Below are 22,120 nucleotides of genomic sequence, written 5' to 3'. Positions count from 1 at the left end.
GAACCAAACAATTTTAATTGATTTGATTCAAATTACATTTATCATATAAAAAATGCAATCCGAATCAAACCAATCAATAATGCATTAGTTCGATTTAGATTAATTGGTTTTCTTAAAAACATTGTTAATATTTTTTTAAAATGAAGAATACATTACTTTATTCCAAAATTTAAATAACAATCTATTATTAAAATAGTGTAAATATCTTTCAATCATAAATAAAAAAGTAATGTAAAAAATAAACATAGTCTAACATATGAAATTAAAGTATTCAAACATTTAAAACCTATACAATCCTAACACAACTAAATATTCTAAGTTACAATCATTATTCAAATAGTTTTCATGCATTCTAATAAAGTTATTATCAATAAAATCACAATATTATAAAATAATATTAAGATAATAATAATAATAATAATAATAATAATAATTTTAATTAATTTAGTTCTCGGATCATCAGATTTATAAAATGCAAATTTGTGATCCTAACCAATTAAGGTTGGATATAATCAGTTGATCCGATAAAAAAAATTAAAGCAACTTAATTGATTTGATTTGAATAATTGATTTTATTATATTGTTTAAACCGACGAATACCCCTGACAAATAAAAATGTATTTTCTCTCTTCAAATAGAAAGTATGTATGATTTTACAAAGAAGAGAAAAAAAAAACTTGATCAATTAGTATCTTATAAATACATGAGTAAGGGGATGTCTAGGTTTAAAGAATTAAAGATACATAATTTCTTCTTTTGGGGTGAGAAAATAGAAAAACATATTTGTAGTAACAAAATGTTTTATTCATTAAAAACTTTCACTTTCACTTTAGATACATTCTATACATTGAATTATTGGGATTGACTTAGTGTTGATAATTGAGATAATATGTATAGGATTCTAAATTTAAATTATGTTGTTCTCATTGTAATTTTTACCTTAAAAAATATATTATATACACATTTATTAGTTAGGAGTGAGTCTTTTTTTTTTTTTTTTATCATGATATTAGCAAAAGTATTGACCAACTTTAGTCATAATTAGTCTTTTTTAGGACTTTATCTGCATTAAGGTTATGAGTGAGCCTTTAATTAAACTTTCAAATAACATTGAAATAAAAGTTGGTAAAGTTAGATTTAAAGGAAATGAGATGAATTATTTTAAAAAGTGTGATCAAAATACGAACTGAAAGTAATTTGAAAACGTACAAATTTATTATTCTAATGTTAATCAAATAGAATTATAATAATCTAAATTTTTTAAAAATAAGTAAAACACAAAAAAAAAAAAAAGGTAAATTCTCTCATGTGAAAATTGATCATTATAGATTCCACTTTTTAATATATCCCTCACAAATAAGAAAGATTTTGACTGCATATAAGAATGTTATAACCAACAATTAACAGAGAATTAATCTTTATTAATTAAGCAATAGATAGTACACCTTAAGGGAATATAAAAAATTGCAAGTGAACTAATTTTACAACAAAAATATGGCAATCAATCAAACGAAGATCTTCGATGGCAATTTTGAAATCCACCCTTCTTTATCAATAAAAGAGATATCTAAGAATTTATCAAGTTCCGGTCCACTTAAGTGCTTAATCCATTTGGCACGTTTTACTTTATTTGCCCCTGGTCCTGTATTTCCCTCCTCCACAAATGTAATAGTTTGTCTGTAATTAAGTTTGTGTCAACACATGAATGCATAAAATAATGGTAATCACTGAAGTAAGTCATCTAAAATAGGAGGTAGCTTTAGAAAGAAAATAAAATCTTATTTGGACTCCTCTAAAGTGAAGGAAGTATAATTTATAAGATAAAGTATATAATTATTGTTAATTGTTGAGATTGTAAGTTTATTATACATGAGAGTGTATTTTATTAAAATCTCAACCATTTTTTTTAAAATTAACAATTATAACTACACTTTATCTTTCATAATACATCATTTTCAAGAGTCAAATCCAAATATAAAAAAATAAAAATAAAAACAACTAAATTTCACATAAATTTAAACATCTTACTCATGGCCAGCAAAGGTACGAGCACCCCAACCCACAGGTGTTACCACGTCTGATAGGAATGAGTTTGTTATGATGACTCTTGAATAAGCCCTTAAAGATCTCCCTAGTATAGCATTTCCTTTTGTCCCCGTAAATTTGCAATTTTTAAAAACAAATCCACTAGGATCATTTGGTGAGTCCCTTTCTTGTGCCGTAAAACACCCACTCCTTTTGGGACCATTTTTACCCATTGAAAAAAACAATTCACTTGCCTATATTTTTCACAACTTTACAATCAGTTACTACTTCTGATGAATACCAATAAACTGTGTATGTTATGTGAGACTGAAATTTGAAGAATAATTGTCTTTATTCTTTAGTAAACGTATAGAAGTTGGCCTAGAGTAAATAATTTCTCCATATAAGTTGAATTGAACATACATTCTAAAAACAATATAGAAATTAGAGGAGTGTTAAAAACACACTTCTTCTAATACATTACTGGTTGAAATTTACTAAAATTATAAAATTAAGAGAGATTTACTAAATAAAAACTGAGATTGGAAAAATCTATTTTTTAAAAAAAATTTAGTCAATATTAAAAAGTCCATTCAAAAGAATGTGTTGCTAGCTTTTCTCAATAAATTATTAAAAGAATATGAAATGAAGTTAATTTTATTGTACCTCAAATACTGACTGACCATTCCCAAATATGAAATCAATCCCACCTTGAATATAGCAATTATGGTAGTAATGACGACCATATTCATCATATAAGGTGTCTTGCACCCCTAGAAAAGAACAATTAAAGAAAGCACATTTATCTCCATGAATTCGTGCTGCCACAGCTTGTGTGATTGCAATTTCGTCTGATACAGGTGCGTTGAGTGTATTCTGAAAATAAGAAAATATAAAATATATTATCCTTATTTAATATAAATAATGATTATACTACTCTCTTCATCTCATTATAAATATTATTTTAGAATTTTGTTTACACAGACTATAAAATGTTAATAAATAAATAAATAAAGAATAGTAATTTTACAAAACTAATGGTATTATTAATTATATTATTAGAAGAAAAAAACACAATAATTATTTTCTAAAAAGTATTACTAGGTGTACAAATAAAAATAAAGTAATTAATATTATGTTAAAAATTATAACAATACTTATTCTAGGACTAATTTTTCTTTTTTACACAACACTTGTTATAAGATTGATGTAATAAACAAATATTTTAAAAGCATCGATACCTTGAAAGTAATCCCACTTGCAATAATATTATTTGCTTGGGAATTAAAAGTAGCATTAAGATTAGGATGGATACTCCATTCGATGTTGGTGAATTGGCTACCAGCTCCTTCTAGATAAATGCATGGTTTGCTCATCGGAATTAGGACTTGTTCTCTGAATTTCATGAAGTACATAATGTACAAGTTTATTAACACAAATGTGGCCAAAAAAATGTTGGAGATCAAACAATTCATATTAAAGTTAACACAATTAAGCATACAAAGAAAAATACATGCATGAACAATTCGAAAACTTCCTACAAAATGCTTTTATTTAATTTATTAGATAAAAATGTATTAATAAGTGCTTCTTACTTTTTTCATCTAATAATCTCTTGATAAAAATGTTAGAAAGACCTGTATGAAGATTTAGAAAATATTACGTGTAAACGCCAGGAGAAATTTGGATGTGAATCCATTGAGAATTTTGTTCTGGAATAGAGTTAATGGCACTTTGAATTGTTTGAAAATTTGCTTTGCCTGACTTGCTAACAGTAACCCACTTTGGTGGATTAGCACAATTTTGGGACTCACAAACATTGCATACAATCATTACTGAAAACATAAAAATGAACAAAAATTGTTGTGGGAACTGCATTTTTGTTTTCTTTTCAAGATACAAATGGTGAAAGATAAGATCTCAATAATTCTTTAGTTTTACTATATGAACAATTGATATTGGGACTATTTATTTTGGAAAAAAAAATACTTGGATTTAGATCTTCTCATGTGATACTGTTTTTTCATAAAATCTTAGTCTTTAACTAAAAAGAAAGAAAGAAAAGATTTAAATACTTAAAAAAAATAATAATAAATAAAAGACAATATGAGATTTGAATGATGAAAATTTTCACCAAAAATAATCTAACTGAAAATCTAAGAGAATCCATAAGTAAAATCTATAAGGAAATTTATACATAATTAGTCGCAAGATCATAGTTTACATAAATAGTTGGTTACGCTCATTAATGTCAAAGAATTGGTATTATTACTTTTATTTATATAAAAATGTATATATATATATATATATATATATATATATTATTCTTTTAGCTTAAATATATTTTTATTCCATTTATAATAAATAATTTTTATTTTGGTATATGTCATTTTTTTTTGTTAGATAACTTTTTGGTTCTTATAATGTACCAGTTTTTCGGTTTTGGTTGCAAAAACAAGATTTTCTTAACTTTTGATTTTGCAATTTTTTTATTTTGTGTTTTTGGTCTCTTGCAATTACTTTTTCACCATTTTTGCATGACATACGATGGAAACCTCAAGGAGGAATCGGATTGATGTGCCTTTTTCTTCAAGCTTCTAAAATGGATATTTTCTTTTTTGGTCTCATCTTAACTTCTTCAATGGCTTCCAAAAGTGCTAGAAGCCATCTTCAAACATACATGGAAGAGAAGGAATCTCCCTTGGTAACGTCACACTCAATGTGAGTGATAAGTCCCTCCAATTCTTGCCATACTAAAGAGATGATAAGAGAAAAGGATTGAGTTTCAAAGAGAAAAACAAGATTTGAGAGAGAATTTGCAGACAAATTTCTTCCAAATCATTTATATTACTCAAAACTAAAAAAAAAAAAAAAAAGGTACAAAAATACAATATATAGAGTTTAGTTGGCTTATGGTTCAAGCTAGATTAACCATGATTAAATGTAACCATGGTTAGTTATCTTATACTTAAGCTAACTAACTTTAGTTAAATGTCTACAAGTCTAGTTAGTTGTCTAAAAGCTTATGGAGCAAGTTAAGTTAATTCTAGTTTAAGAAAAACTTAGGTTAGCTTAAGTTAATTCCAACTATCTAACCTAATCATTACAACTACTAGACTAGTGATTACTTTTAACAAGTTTGTTGAAATGTCATTATCAAAGCCATGTGACTTAATTTGTAGCTTGGATGGCAAGCTTGACATGGTTTGGATATCCAAACCACTTGCATGAGCAAGTGGACATCCAAACCTATGGGCCATAAAAATATTTGGGCCATCCAAACCCAAATAAGTCTAACAAGACTTTGCTAGTTACGCCTCCCCTAATTTATTAATTACACCCTTAATTAAAATACAATACAAGAATAAAATTACCTATACTACTTAACCCAAAATACAAGGTCAAAATAAAAGAAAATATTTACAAGAAAAATATTCAAAAAGAAGGATGAACTACGAAATACGCCTATAGCTCCATAGAAGCTTAGGCGTTCTATCTTCATCTTGAGCCCACTTCTCTTACATTCTTCTTGACATTGCTTTTATCAAAGGTCATATGATCTTCAAGAATGGTTTTCCATCATCCCCTCCTTCTTGAGAAGGACTTGTCCTCAAATCACAAGTTCCTTCTTCTCCTACAAGAGAAAATAAATTGTAGGCATTAGAAATATTATTTACTTAATGCTCTAAGGAACTTAGCCTATTGCTCCTCTCTAAATGTGGAATGGTCCTATTCTTAAGAATTTTTCTTTTCTTGGGGTGGGGTCCTCTTGAACCCCTTTTATTCTATCGACACTTTCTATACTTAAGCTCTATTTTCGTAGAAGAGGTATACTATCAATTTGTAATATGTACAAAAGAAGAAGAAATAAGGTTTTAGTAGCTTTCTAGCCTAATCCCTTAGGATCCCACATAGATTCATCCCTTTCAAAGGGTTCCTTAGGTAGAATTACATCATCCTCTCCTCCTTCTAGAGGATTTACTCTCAAATCTTTAGGCTCTTCCACAATTTCCTCAACACCTTCAAAGGATGTTATAACATATGAATTAGAAATGTTTTTCATAATATAAACATGAAGGAGGTGTTTCCTATAAGGGATCTTTTCCCAAAAGCTAAAAGGGTTATCTAATCTGAAGAGAAAGATAGACTCCTTGATAGTAAGTAAAGCACCCTCACTAAAGTGAAGTCTAAGGTGACAACTAAAACCTAAAAAGGTAAAACTAGTAAGGCTAAAACAAAATAATTAAGTTTCTATTCCTAAAATTAAAATATCTTGCCTAAGGTATGTCGGAACCCGAAAAATTTTGATCTTGCCCACAGATGGTTTTGGCTTCTATTTGAAAATCTCATCGGTTTAGGAATGTTCGAAGACCAAACTAATCCTTTACCAATGGTTTTTGTAAAAGGTTATTAGGAGTCTCCACCAATATTTTACTCAAAACATCATAAAAATGAAAAGGTTTTCAAAAAGGTAATTATGGCCTTGATAGACTGAATTAGGTTCGAGGGTTCAGTTACATATAGGAAAGGTGTTAACTACCCTACAATTCCCTAATTCAGTACCCTATGATAATTTTAGCATAATAATAAACAATAATTTTAATATATACTCCTTTTATTAATTATTTACATGTCTAGATGTCTACATGATCACCAATTATTATAGAGCACAAACATATTATGAATGAAACAAATTAAATAGGTATAATAAAGAGAGAGGGAGAAGGAGTGGGAGTTAATGAAATACCTCTGAAGCAAGCTTTTATAAAACAACTTCAAATGTGGTACACAGGTGTGTTTTGGCAATTTTTCGCTCTACAAAAGTCTCACAAACACTCAAGAAAGTATAGAAAGGGAGGAGAGAGTTTCTATTAAGACTAGGTTGACCGAATAGTGTCTTCGGGAATGCGTGCATCGGACATGCATTTATAAGCTCACGAGGGCATGGGATGATCGTTCCCAAGCTTGGAACGGTCGTTCTAGCCCATGAATTTATGCTTAAAATGGGCCTTTGGAACGGCCTATTCCCAACCAAGGTTATAGGCCATTTTTTAGTTAGGAACGACTGTTCTGGGTTTGGAACAGCCGATCTGAGCCTAAAATTAGGGTTTTGAGTTTCATGGGCCTTTTAATGATTTCCTAGTCCGTTTAGGCACTCTATTGGGCCCTCAAGGGCTACTTGTGTCATTATAATAGTTCTTTGTCCTAGTCTTGACAATCCAAATGCAATCTGGTATCTACAAGGTATCCTGTATGCTTACCTAGGCTCCTATAACTAAACAAGTTAAAAACTATTAGAAAACTTCCTAAACAACTCTTAAGTATGTGATTTATTAGATGTATGTAAGAATTCAGTGAAATGATAAGCTTAAAAGACTTGATCAAACTATCATATAATCCAACATTAGTCTTAAGAGTAGTACTCAATGTGGTTTCAATGTGTTTTGAACCACTATTAAGATTAATAATAGAAGATAATGATGCACCATAAAAAGGGTCTAAAAATTCACATAGTTTAAGAGTTGGGTGCTCAAGCTTAATACCTATAAAGAAAAGTGTTATACTTATATACGTGTTTTCTTCCTTAGGCACCACCAAGTTGGAAGAGGCATAACGATTAAAACTCTTTGGAGTCCAATCCCTCTTCATCAAACTTTAGTCTTGAGATTCTTTTTCTTTTATGACTTGGGGTTTTGAAATATTTTGTTTCCCACTTGTTACAATCTCAACATCAAATTTGTGGTAGTGTGGGAGATAGAGTTAAGAGTTTGGTGAAGAGGGATAGTCTTTTTGATATCATCTTTAGTAGTAAAACTATTATCTTTCTTCGCAAACCCTTTGGAGGCGATACTTTTTTCCTTACTCTTTTCCAGAATTTATGTCTCTTTTTGTTTCTTTTATTTTTCTATGAATGGTTTTCTTTTAGGGTGACTCTTAGAAGAGTATTCTTCTTCCTTTAGGTTCTTAGGGTAGAAAAAGGTAGAGGATTCCTTTTTGTGAGAAATTTTCCTCTTGAGTCATTGCTCTTCCCTAATTCAAAGTTGGACTAGTTCATTTAAATCACTATAAGATAAAAGTTCAACCTTATCTCTAATCTAAAGATTAAGTCCACTTTGGAACCTAGCAATGGTGGTTTTTTCATCCTCCCTAATTTCTGCCCTTATTATATAGAGCCTCATCATTTGTATATACTCTTCTACACTAAGGCTTCTTTGTTGGAATCTTTGGAGCTTGTCCATTAACTCTCTAGCAAAGTATGAAGGTGCTCCTAAGCTCATTCAAATATTGAATTGGATGGTCATATCTAAATCTTTTCTTTCTTTTTAAGGAGGTTCGCCAATACATTGCATTGCCTTGAAAGCTAAAAGTAGCCATGGGAACCTTTTTCTCTTCACTCATTTTGTGGCAAGTGAAGAGTTGTTCCACCGTTATCTCCCAATCTAGATATTCTTCTTCATTGTCTCTACCATAGAAGTGGGGAAGGTCAACTTTAGGTTCTCTACGTTCATGCTTAGGCCTTTGTTGCCTAGGGAGTCTTTGATAATAATCATCATAGTAATGACTATCATAAAACCCTTCATTTGAAATGGTGAAGGTATGTGTATGTTGGCTTTTGGGCCTAGAGGTTCCTTCTATATGCTTGTCTCTAGAAGGCATAGAAGGTCATTCACAATCATGGTGTCTAGGTTTGGAAGGCTTAACATCATTATAGCCTTTGGGCTTGCAAGTTTCACCATTTCCATTGGAATGGCTAACCATAAGTTTAGCCAACATTTCTCTAATTGCCTCATTATTCCTTCTATTTTCTTCGTCTCTTTTTCTATTTTCTTCTTTTTTTATATTTTCTTCTTCCATTTTCTTAATATATTATTTCAATTGCTTAAGTTCTTCTTTAGTAGTACTCTTATCACTATAACCATGCACACTACTATGCCTTGAATGATCAGCCATCTTTGCTTTGAGAAACTTTTCACAAAATTTGCAAATAAAAGCAAAGATTTGAAGTGACAAAAATTTTCAAAAAAGTTTTTAAGTGTATGTGTGCACGAAACCCCCTAGTAGGTAAGAAATTAAACTTCTATATCAGTAACTAAAGAAAAATGATCCTAACAATTATACTGACATAAAGCAAGTAACAGCAAAGCAATTAAAATATATACTAGTCGTTTTGCTCTAGGGTGAAAGTCCAAGTGATACTTAGAACCCCTTAGAAAACTTTCACAAGTACTAAACAAATTACTAAGTTTAACTATTACTATTTAAGAGAGGTGGGAAAACTTTAAAGACTTCCCAAAAACACTCATAAATGTCAAGTACAAGCTTAGGAAGTCAAGAAACTATCCCTAAATGTGGCTAAGTGAGTTACAATTGAGATGAAAATGAATTACAGTTTAATTAATATAAAAAAAATGCAAATTTCAATAGAATTAGAGACTGATTTTGCGACTAATTTTCTTCATTGGTACTATTCTATGGCCAAATTTGTCACTAATTCCATCTCTACGTGGATCAAGTAGCTTTCACTAGAACAATGCGTTGGGAAATCTGTCACTAAGTCCTTCGCAAATTGCTCCTGATTTTCTTCATTGAAATTTTGTGTTTAAATCTTCCTTCCTTCAAAATTTGGTTTTGTTTGCAAATGACATCCAAGTTAGCCTCACTAAAGGTGTTTCTCTCAAGTTTAGATGTACCTCAATCTCTCCAAGTTGTTGCCCCTTTTGAAGTTGATCCAATATGTCTTAAATTATCCAAATCTTTTCAAGTTATGAGTCCCTGAAAGTGTACCTATACCACAAGAATGTACAACACACCAAGAGAGACAAGAAGCCAACAACCAAAACTAAAAAATACACAATTAATAAAGGCTAAACTCAAGTGGGAAGAGATGTGTCAAACTCAAAGAGAATTAAAAGACACACAAAAAGAAAATAAAGGGCAATTTCAACAGTTAAGAGGTATATCCAGCCACTAAAAATAGAGAGTAAAGCCAAGAAACAAGTTCCAAATATATAAGACCCAATGCTCTAAAAAAGAATTTTTTGTGCAGACCATATCTAGAGCTCCCGAAATTAGATTTAATTATTCTTTATGTCCCTAGAAAGATAAGAGAGATTTTTACAACTTCTCTATCAAGAGCAAAGGCTAGTTCAAATGTTAAGTAACCTAAAGTTGCATTGCAAAGTTGTGGCCCTACACATCATTTTCTTTTTTTTCTATTTAGGTTGTAATGTTAGGATTTGTTTAGTGATGTAATTAGTTTATTTAGCGGATTGTACCTTTAATTACTCAAATTAGGCCCAATAGTGTAGTCTATAAATAAGTGTAACACATGTACACTATACATCATATATGTTATGTCAAAAGACGATCTTGGATCCCTTAAGTTTTAATGATAACAAACAAAAGATTTTCTTTTTAAGAAAAGTCAAATATCTACTAAGATATACTATATCAAATGAAATGTGGAAAATATATATCATCTATAAGATGAAGAAAATCAGACAAAGCATATAATTTGTCTCTGTCGCCACCGGCCCGAAACGGGCTTTCGGCATTCGCGAGGGATGGTTGGACTCGTTTATTTGTTTAAAAATAGTGGATTGCTAGAATGACTTATTCTCAAACTGAGACCTCGTCAAACGAGCAATTTTATTAAAAGGCTCACTAATCCATATTAATCCCAAGCGGGACCCTCCATGGATTAGTGGTTTTCATAAAAGGAGGGTTCGTGGAGTCGCCACCAATGTTTTACTCAAAACATTGGAAAAAGGGATAAGGCAATTGATTTAAAAATCAACTTTGGCCACTACAACCAGAGTTGGGTAAGGGAGTCGGTTACGCGTGGGGAAGGTGTTAGCACCCCACAGCGCCCCTTTCGGGTTCCCTATGACAGATTATTTTTAACAGAACAGTATAAAATTACTAAATTACCCCTATTTATTCTAAACAATTATGAATTGACTATCTACATGATGACAGTTTAAATATACACACAGAAAGCAGTAAAAGGAAGGATTGAAAGGAAACCTCTTGAAGCGTGCTTTTATATATTGTAAAGAACTGGGAAGCGTTTTGGCGTTCCCACGCTCTACAAGCCCGCTCCTCGCTCTCCTAGAACAAAATTTTAACTAAGGGAATCAAAAAGATTTCCCCTCGACTAGGTTCGATCCTCAAGCAAAATGGCTCGGGGCTCAAGAACTTCGTCGGATCAACTCTCCGAGTGATTTCTAGGGCAGAACACTGCTAAAAAACCCCAGAATACTCAAGGAGAGGGTTCAAACTATGTTGAAAAGTGTGGTAGGACGTCCAAATGGCCTCCTATTTATAGGAATGGGCCTCAATACGGCCTACAGGGGCAATACGGCCGTATTGAAATTTTTGAACTTCAATACGGTCGTATTGAAGTTCAATACGGCCGTATTGAAGTTCAGAAATTTCAATACGGCCGTATTGAATTCAATACGGCTGTATTGAAGCTTCAATACGGCCGTATTGATTTCAGTACGGCCGTATTGAAGTTTCAGAAACTTCAATACGCCGTATTGAGTTCACTGTGGCCATATTGAAGCTTCAATACGGCCGTATTGGGGTTCAGTACGGCCGTATTGGGCTTTTTCCCTCCACTTCTTTATTTTGAGCTATTCTAAGACCTCTAGACCTACAGAGAACCCTCCTAGGGCCTTCGAGGAGTCCTTCTGGCTGATTATCCTTCAGTCTTCGAGAGTCTTCAAGCTTTATTTCCGACCCGGACAATTTTAGGGGTCTACAGCTGCCCCCCCTTTACTTAGTCAAACGGTCTTTTGGTGTACCGGCTGACAAGTAAAGGAGTTGACCCAATTGTCCGGGTGATGTGCCGACCTTCTGACTTGTAATGTCTTCCGGTGGAAAATTGTTGAGTAGCCTCTCCAGGTTGTTGCATACCTTGGCGCTTCTGACAACCTCGGTAGCTAAGTTTAACACCAACGTGCCTCTGACGACGCTGATGGCTGAGTATTGTCTCTCCAGACCTTGAGTATTGTCTCTCCAGACCTCGAGTACTGTCTCTCCAGACTTTGTTTGAGTATTGTCTCTCCAGACTTTATTTGAGTATCGTCTCTCCAGACTCTGAGTACTGTCTCTCCAGACTTCGAGTACTGTCTCTCCAGACTTCGAGTACTGTCTCTCCAGACTTTGTTTGAGTACTGTCTCTCCAGACCTTGTTTGAGTATTGTCTCTCCAGACCTTGTTTGAGTATTGTCTCTCCAGACCTTGTTTGAGTATTGTCTCTCCAGACTTTGTTTGAGTATTGTCTCTCCAGACCTTGTTTGAGTATTGTCTCTCCAGACCTTGTTTGAGTATTGTCTCTCCAGACCTTGTTTGAGTACCGTCTCTCCAGACTTCGTTTGAGTATCGTCTCTCCAGACTTTGCCTCTCAAAGATGAGGTAGTTGAGTATAGTTTGTCTCCACAGTCCACAATGCTGCTTCGACGGTTTGTTTTTCTGATTTTGTGCCGCTGAGGGCTGGATAACGCAGGGATCCGTCTAGGGGATGTGCAGTCATTCATAGGTTCTTGTGTCCCAACTTGCATTGCTTAGTTGGTACCCATGGGAATTTTTGACTCCTTGGGGTGTAGACACAGATGCTCTCTGAGTTGAGCGATGCCTTATGTTTGGCTGACGTCCTTTTGACGTGAGTGGAGTATCCCGGTTATCCTTATTCGGGTGTCTCTCTTTGATTTTCTGATTGTGTTGCCTCTGTGTAGGCTGTTATCCACTGGGGGATTTTGTCGTTGATTTTGATTAGCCTCTTCTGTTAGGCGTATCGGCTTGACGTTCGATGTTTGGCTAAGAGCCGGATTCCACTTGGGGAATACTTATTGATATTTTTGATTTTCTTCTCCTTTTTGCAGGGATGCCTCTTGAGTAGGCGATTGGGGATTTGGGGATCTTATTGTGTCCCAGAGTATTATTTAGGAAGCCTCTACAGGCTTAGCCTCGCTCAGTGCTTTGAGTCGGAGAGCTATCTTCCACCGAGGAAGTGTTAAGTCCTTTGACTTGTATATACTGTTTGGATGATCGCACTTCCATTGGGGATTGCGTCGATTTTGCTTTGATAGCTCTCGCTGGGGGATTTTTCCGTGAGCTTGAGCTGAGGTTCCCTCTGGGGAGTATTATTTCTGCGAGCCTCTCCAGGCTCAGTTATTCTGCATACTGTGGAGGATATGGAGTATTATTTTGGTAAGCCTCTCCAGGCTTAGTTATTTGGTACAGATTGTTTGTTGGATTTTCTATATCCTTGCCTTTTTTATTTTCGGCTTTTTCTGTATTTTGCCTTTTCTTCTGATTTTGGCTTTTTCTGTATTTTGCCTTTTTTATGTTTTTGGCTTTTGCTGTACAGAAATTAAAAGTGTTAAAGAAATTAGATTTATGAGAGAGTATTATTTCGGCAAGCCTCTCCAGGCTCAGTTATTTTGTAGGAGTATTATTTCGGCAAGCCTCTCCAGGCTCAATTATTCTGTGGGAGTATTGTTTCGGCAAGCCTCTCCAGGCTCAATTATTCTGAGAGTATTATTTCGGCGAGCCTCTCCAGGCTCAGTTATTTTGAGAGAGTATTATTTCGGCGAGCCTCTCCAGGCTCAGTTATTTTGAGAGTATTCTTTCGGCAAGCCTCTCCAGGCTCAGTTATTCTGTATGATGCTGTTGATTTTCTGAATCTTTGTATTTTGCTTGCTGCTGTCATACACAAGCAATTTTCTATTTTTCTATTTTATGCGGTTGCCTCATGATAAGGTCTTTGAATGTGCAACTAATGTGTGTGTGATGCACAAATGCAATACAATTTTTTACTTTTGTTCATTTATTTAGAAAAGTGAGTGGCTCTCCCTATCCTCTTCTTCTTGGAGGACTTTCTGTCATTGACGCGAGGGAGTATTTTTGTGAGCCTTTATGCAGGAGATTATGGATTTTACAGGAACCCCTCCAATTTTCTTTTATTGACCGATTATTAATGGAATTTCGTACAATTTTATGAAAAACCAATTCAGAGGCATAATCACATGGTCAAGAAAGAAAAGAAACAAATGGATATTTTTATTGATATTCACAAGTGTTTTTACAGAAAGATATACAGAAGGAAATTTCTGAAGAATGGCTGGCCAGGGTAGGCTATATACATTGGGCTTAACAATTATATCTGTAATTGTTGCTCTTTACGTTCCCCTAATTGCTTCGGCCTGAGCCAGGAGTGTAGATGCTGCAAGATGCTTGCTTCTAGAAGATAATCACTTGAACCGCCTTTCGGTTTTCGGTTTAAGCGATCGTTGCTTGCTTTGCTTTTACATCTTATTCTTTTGCCCCTAACTTTTGCTTAGGACGTATCCTAACGGGGTAAATTTGCCTTTGTTTTGCCTAGTACCCTTGTACTGGCAGGCTTTTTATTTTGCCCTAACTTTTGCCTAGGACGCCCTTTTTGGGTTTTCATCCTAGCGGGCCTATGCAAGCAACGTCTTCAAGCATAGTACTTCTTTACCACGTCAGTGTTGACTAAGTATCGAAGTTCTTCTCCATCCATGTTTGTGAGGATCAATGCTCCTCCTGAGAAGGCTCGTTTTCCCACGTATGGTCCTCCGTGATTTGGGGCATACTTTCCGATTTTGTCCTTTTGAGTTGGTAGTAATTTCTTCATTACCAACTCTCCCTCATGGTAGACTCGAGGGTGGACTTTCTTGTCAAAAGCCTTTTTGATCTTCCTCTGATAGGCTTGACCATGGCATATGGCGTTCAGCCGTTTCTTTTTGATAGGGTTCAACTGGTCATATTGGCTTTGAACCCATTCTGCCTCGGAAAGTTTTGTTTCCATGATTACCCTTAGATAGAATATCTCGACTTCGATGGGTAGAACTGCCTCCACCCCATAAACGAGTGAGAATGGAGTAGCTCCTGTAAATGGACGTACTGAAGTCCTATAGCCATGAGGAGCGAAGGGTAACATCTCGTGTCAGTCTTTAAATGAGACAACCGTCTTTTGCACTATTTTTTTGATGTTCTTATTGGTTGCCTCGACTGCCCCATTCATCTTTGGCCGATATGGGGAAGAGTTGTGGTGTTGGATCTTGAATTCTTGGCACAGTTCTTCCACCATTTTGTTGTTCAGATTAGATCCATTATCAGTGATGATTTATTTCTCCATGCTTCCACTAGATTATTCTAAAATCTTTTGGGACAAGAGAGAAAAGAAGGGAAAGATATTTTTGTTTTGAAGTTTGTATTTTAGAGGGGATTATTTTTCAAAAATGGTTTTTGTAAGAATGGATGGCCAAGGTAGGCTTATGTGTTTAGGCTTGCTTGATTAAACACTTATGAAGTTAAGAAAATCTTTGTTTATTGACGTTGTGATTTTGACAACTTGGATAGCTGCTCTTGAACCTTTCTTTTTGAATTCGGTTCATGTTACCATCATGGATTTCTTTTGTTTTTTGATTGTCCTTATTTTTGCCTAAAACACCCTTTTGTGGCGTTTTAGCGGACCTTTGTTTTTGTTTATTATTGTAACCCTAACTTTTGCCTAGGTCACCCTTTTGTGGGATTCCTAGCGGGTCTTTTTATCTTTAGGATTTCTTTATCCATGATGGCACTTATTGAGGCCAAGAAAAGGTGCTCCAAGTTGACACACACACTTCCACATAAAAATGATGTGGGTTTATTATTATTAAGATGATTTTAACCTCATTCATGTTTATTCAAACAGGGTTAAAAAAAATGTGGTTTAGAATTTTATTATAAGCAAGAAAAGAAGCAATGAGAAAGAATGATTTTATTATAATCATAGTGGAAGCATGTGTCCTTATTTCATCACTGATATGGGTCCCAATGTTGACCTCTTTTATCTTTCGGCCATGCCCCAAATTCACGGTTTCGAATTTCTCTTGACGAGCTTCTTGATCTAGCAATCTTTGCAGATCCGGAGAAATGGTCTCCTCATCACTGTCCAACTCAACCCTTTCACCTTCGGATCCCGGTTAGAGCGAACAATTACAGACACAATTATTTTATTGGTTCTGTTTAGGTTTAGAATTTATTAATATTGATGAGGAAAGAGAGAAAAGAACAAAAGAGAGTGATGTGTGAAATGCCTCTTTATTGATATATGTAAAATGTACAAAAACCCTTATTTACATGAAAAGGTTCTCATGATCTCGGGTACTGATCATGAGTCCCTAAAAGAGAAGAAAAATATGAAGGGGCCCTATTGTGGCTTGCCATTCTCTACTCCTGCTTTGGTAGAGGATTCTTGCTCACGTCGGGCGCTGTCGAATCGAAGGTGACCCACCCAGCATCAATAAGGTTTTGGACCTTGTATTTGAGAGCTAGGCATCTCTCTGTTGAATGCCCTGGTGCCCCCGAATGGTATAAACATTTGTCTTGTGGCTTGTACCAATCGGGGTAAGGTGGGTCGATCTTCCTTGGTGGAACATGAGCTAGAAGTTTGGCTTCTACTAGCTTCGGAAGGAGATCGCTATAAGTGGTCGGAAGTTTATCAAACTTCTTCACAGGGATGAATTGCGATCTTCCTGACTTCGAAGTGGAAGAAGCCGAGGATATGGTTATAGCATTGACTCCTCCCTCATTCTTCTTCCTGAAGGTCTTCTTAGCCTCGAATGATTGGGAAGGCTTAGCTAGCTTCCCACTTTTCAATCCTTGTTCCACTCTCTCCCCAATAGTGATGATGTCCGAGAAGAGTGTCGTTGTGTTCCCTATCATTTTATCGTAATAGGGACCAGTCAACGAGTTGATGAATAAGGACACCATCTCCTTATCTGACAGCGGGGGCTCTATCTGTGCCGCCAACTCCCTCCATCGTTGGGCGTACGCCTTGAAGGATTCATCATTTGTCTTACTCAAGGCTTGAAGATCTGACCTATCAGGTGTTAGGTCGATGTTGTATTTGTAGCGCTTGAGAAAGGCGTCGGCCAACTGCCTCCATGTACATACTTGATTTCCATCTAGCTGCATATACCAGTTGAGTGCAGTTTCAGCCAAGCTCTCTTGAAAGCAATGAATCAAGAGCTTTTCGTTTGTGGCATATGCAGCCATCTTTCGGCAGTACATGGTGAGATGACTCTTGGGGCAAGTCGATCCCACGTATCTCGGGAAATCTGGCACTTTAAATTTGGGAGGGAATTGAATATCCCTCACTAAGCACATGTCGGCGGCATCTTTGATATCAAAATCATGCCCCTCCATAGCCCTTAGCCGATCCTCTAGGGCGTGGAATTGTTCTTTTGAAACCTCGGGCTCTTTGATCATAATTCCAGCCCCAAGAGGTATGGCATGTGGAGGATCTTCTTCATGCTCCTCCTCCTCATGATGGGACCCATGGTCATTGTGATGAGATCCATGAATGTTATGGTGACGCATGAGTTCCAACATTTGCGCCATCTGCTCTTTGAGCTGTGAAAGCTCGGTTGTGAGCTTTTTGTTTTGCTCCTCCAATGCTTCCATTTTCTTGATTTTCCGTGCGCGCGTAAGGACAGAGAGATGACCAGCCACTTTCTAAAATGAATGTTTAGTTAGTTTATTTTATGGAATGAATACACTTTTTAACATGAGCTTGATAAACCTCCATCTTTAAGGCGCTGCCTTTTTAAGACGGAAGTTTACCACCCTTCTTTATCTATGATTTCTCCCCAACGGAGAATCTCTATAGTCATGGGTCTCTTTCACTCATGTCAAGAGGTATTGGTGATCCTAAAATGTATGTTTTTATGAGGATGCATGATGTCTTATTGGTAATGATGTACATGCTTCTCACTTTTATTATATTTTCACACATGGTCTTTCCTCTCATGTCATGGTTTTTTATGCATGGGGAATTTTTTAGACCTTATCACGAGGTTATTTATTAATGCACAAACAATTGCACGTAAACATTTACACAAACAATTCACTCATCCACGAACAGTCACGAGCGAATCACGAGGTAGGGGTCTCCTGCAGAAATGGTGCATATTCAAGGTAGGTTCTAACTGTTCTCACCAGTCCAAGGCCCCCAAGGTGCCCCCATTATAGGGACCCAATTCCTCTCGTCGTAGGTCGATGGAAAGTTCCAACGCACCGTCGGACTCAAGTTCATGGTTATCACCTTGAGTGATGTTTTCCGACAACGGTCTACGGGCACCTATAGACCCATTCGACAACCGGCCGTACTAACATCCACTCCCTATGGTTAATCACTCATGCCCCCGGGTATAGAGGGAACTGTTGTGTGCAAAGGTTTGTGTGCAGTTTTTTTATTTCAAACAATTGCGGAATTTAAACATACAACAGTTATTTAAAGCCATATAATAAAACATATTATAATACAAGCAAAGGGTAATGAAGTAATTTTAACTATTATTTGTTAAAAATAATCTGTCACTAAATGGGACTGACTCTCGAGGCTTCCCCAGTGGAGTCGCCATCTGTCGCCACCGGCCCGAAACGGGCTTTCGGCATTCGCGAGGGATGGTTGGACTCGTTTATTTGTTTAAAAATAGTGGATTGCTAGAATGACTTATTCTCAAACTGAGACCTCGTCAAACGAGCAATTTTATTAAAAGGCTCACTAATCCATATTAATCCCAAGCGGGACCCTCCATGGATTAGTGGTTTTCATAAAAGGAGGGTTCGTGGAGTCGCCACCAATGTTTTACTCAAAACATTGGAAAAAGGGATAAGGCAATTGATTTAAAAATCAACTTTGGCCACTACAACCAGAGTTGGGTAAGGGAGTCGGTTACGCGTGGGGAAGGTGTTAGCACCCCACAGCGCCCCTTTCGGGTTCCCTATGACAGATTATTTTTAACAGAACAGTATAAAATTACTAAATTACCCCTATTTATTCTAAACAATTATGAATTGACTATCTACATGATGACAGTTTAAATATACACACAGAAAGCAGTAAAAGGAAGGATTGAAAGGAAACCTCTTGAAGCGTGCTTTTATATATTGTAAAGAACTGGGAAGCGTTTTGGCATTCCCACGCTCTACAAGCCCGCTCCTCGCTCTCCTAGAACAAAATTTTAACTAAGGGAATCAAAAAGATTTCCCCTCGACTAGGTTCGATCCTCAAGCAAAATGGCTCGGGGCTCAAGAACTTCGTCGGATCAACTCTCCGAGTGATTTCTAGGGCAGAACACTGCTAAAAAACCCCAGAATACTCAAGGAGAGGGTTCAAACTATGTTGAAAAGTGTGGTAGGACGTCCAAATGGCCTCCTATTTATAGGAATGGGCCTCAATACGGCCTACAGGGGCAATACGGCCGTATTGAAATTTTTGAACTTCAATACGGTCGTATTGAAGTTCAATACGGCCGTATTGAAGTTCAGAAATTTCAATACGGCCGTATTGAATTCAATACGGCTGTATTGAAGCTTCAATACGGCCGTATTGATTTCAGTACGGCCGTATTGAAGTTTCAGAAACTTCAATACGCCGTATTGAGTTCACTGTGGCCATATTGAAGCTTCAATACGGCCGTATTGGGGTTCAGTACGGCCGTATTGGGCTTTTTCCCTCCACTTCTTTATTTTGAGCTATTCTAAGACCTCTAGACCTACAGAGAACCCTCCTAGGGCCTTCGAGGAGTCCTTCTGGCTGATTATCCTTCAGTCTTCGAGAGTCTTCAAGCTTTATTTCCGACCCGGACAATTTTAGGGGTCTACAGTCTCTATGCATTAAACGTATACTTCTAAATAAGACTAACATTAAATTTCATTAAATGTGTTATTCCTTAACAAATCAAACAAGAAAGAAACTTTAGAACTCTTGAAATCTATTAAAGAATAAAAAGATAAAATATCCATCAAAAGCAAAAAGAAAAATCTCGGATATCACGGATAAAGCTAAAAAAGGCTCTACAAAAGACTATTCTACATTGACTTCAACTACTTTGTGTTGACATCACTTCTGTCATGCCCATTTGAAAAGGAAATGATGATAAGTAATCTGCTAGATCAGATAAGAGATACACGCCTTACTGAAAGGCATTTAATGCTCGCATTAAATATAGTAATAATAATCTCTAGGATCAGCAAAGAAGATAGATAAAGCAACTCATAAAACAAATTGTGAGTTCAACTCAAAATTGTCGCAATGGTCATCATTTTTGAAGCTATTATAGAAGGATCAAGTCTTCAAATAACAATTGATGGAGATATATTGAGACATAGAGAAGTAATACACATCGAAAAAAATTGTATAGAGAAGCATATTGAAACATACAGAGCAAAAAACTACAAAGAAACACTTATTGTAAATCTTATACGTATTTCTTTGTAAATTACTTGTGCTTTCTTTGTTGATTACATCATGCCTAGAAAAGACAAAATAATTCTGTAATCATTCACTACCTTATTGTAAGCGTTGACCCTGGAGAGGCTTGTGTGAAAGAATACTTAGTGTTAAGCTTGGAGAGGCTTGTGTGAAAGAATACTTAGTATTAAGCTTGGAAAGGCTTGGTTGAAAGAATACATAGTGCTATGCTTGGAGAGGTTTGTTGTTCAAAGAATATTTGGGTATTTGCTTAAAGAGGCAAGTCAAAAACTACTTAGGATTGAGCTAGAAGTGACATGGTAAAAGAATACTTGTGACTTTCTGAAAGTTAGTGGAACTCAATCTAGTTGGATTGAGAACTTGACATAATATCGGTGGTTGAGCCAAACTAGCATAAAAATATCTGGTGCATCATCCTACTCTTCTTTAGTGCTTCGTCTGATAAGTCATTTTATTTTCATTACACAAACGTGTGAGTTTTTATACACATTATTCAACCCCCCCCTTCTAGTGTGTATCTTCTCTCCACAATTTGATATCAAAGCTCAAATTTTGAAAAGGTTGAGCATCTAATCGTGCTAAAGGAAAAGGATCCAAATGGGAAGCAATAAAGGACAATCTAGATGGGAAGCCTTTGTTGGGTTGCATCAATTGTCCCGTGGTAGAGGCTTAAGTGGGTCAAGTCATAGTCAAGACACATGGCGCTTAGGTTGTTATGGTTAAGTAGAAAGAGTTCTACCCTGACTATCAGCTATAACTTTTGGCTTAGTGGTAAGCACTTGATCCAACAATATACCTCATTTTTAAGATTTTAGAGTTATTTCCTCTACAAGTTTCTCTAAATTCTTTCTCTCCTCCCCCCCCCCCTCTCTCTCAGATTTTCTCTCTTTCTTACACAAATTGGATTGTTGTAACATGATTATGATGTGTGGCTAGTTTGTTAATCGATTTTGGGTTTCAAAAACTACGGTAAAATTTAATGATCTAAATTTAGATTTAGATTTAGACCTAAATTAACCTAAATTTCTTAATTTAACCGTTTACCATTCTTGAATTTTATTAAAATTGTGAAATCGTGATTGTGTTTCATGTTTTGATGGAATTCATAGATCTAGATTTAGATCTATGTTCTTTATTAAGTTTTTCTTTATTAAGTTTATGTTGAATTAAGTTGATTGAGAATTCAAACTTATTGTTGAATTATGAAAATTTTACCATAAAAATTGAAGCCTTGAATCGATATTTCTCTGATTGAATTTCTTATTCTTAATTCTCTATTTGTTGATTGAATATTGTTCAAATATTCAAAATCTCCTTGCTAATTGCATGATAAAATATGAATTAAATGTGTTTGTGTCTTCATGAAGAATGACCTAGGTTTTTCCTTGTATTGCAAATTTTTAAGGGAAATCTAGTTTATTTTTGATAGTGACTCGATATCGCTATCAGAAAGCATTACTCCATGTTGCACATAATTGACACTCCAAGCTATCAAAATTCACTCAAATCTACCATAAATTCACTTTGAGTGAAGCAAGCCAAATGTAACTAACCCTTTTAAAGTAGAAATTATTAAGCCTTCTTATACTTGTCTCACAAAATAATTTTGCACAAGAATCAAGTGTGTGTGTGCATGAATCCCTATTAGGAAAAGGAAGCTTTCTAGAATTTTACACTTCGAACCCCTTAGGAAACTTCCACAAATACTAACGGTTATTAGGTTTAATTAGAAAACTTAGGAGTGGTGGGAGAACACCAAACGTATCCTAAGTCACTCCTATTAAGTCAATATAAGTACAA

The 22,120-nt window shown here is 35.3% G+C and overlaps 1 protein-coding gene across 1 annotated transcript; it reads right to left on the bottom strand.

Moving 5' to 3' along the window:
• Nucleotides 1–1,421: 1,421 nt before the first annotated feature.
• LOC109792006 (putative pectinesterase 66) lies at nt 1,422–3,684 on the bottom strand. Its single transcript, XM_083060096.1, has 4 exons — nt 3,267–3,684; nt 2,689–2,901; nt 2,029–2,279; nt 1,422–1,677 (listed from the first exon to the last, which is right to left on the bottom strand). Exons 1-4 carry the CDS (start codon nt 3,522–3,524, stop codon nt 1,506–1,508), a joined length of 894 nt encoding a protein of 297 aa, XP_082916222.1. The 5' UTR covers nt 3,525–3,684; the 3' UTR covers nt 1,422–1,505.
• Between the last annotated feature and the right edge of the window lie 18,436 nt (nt 3,685–22,120).

The sequence above is a fragment of the Cajanus cajan genome, chromosome 7 (genome assembly GCF_000230855.2).
Source record: "Cajanus cajan strain Asha chromosome 7, NIPB_CcT2T_4, whole genome shotgun sequence".
Lineage (NCBI taxonomy): Eukaryota > Viridiplantae > Streptophyta > Magnoliopsida > Fabales > Fabaceae > Cajanus > Cajanus cajan.
Note: the sequence above shows the minus strand (reverse complement) of the source record. Positions and strands in the feature narration are given on the sequence as shown.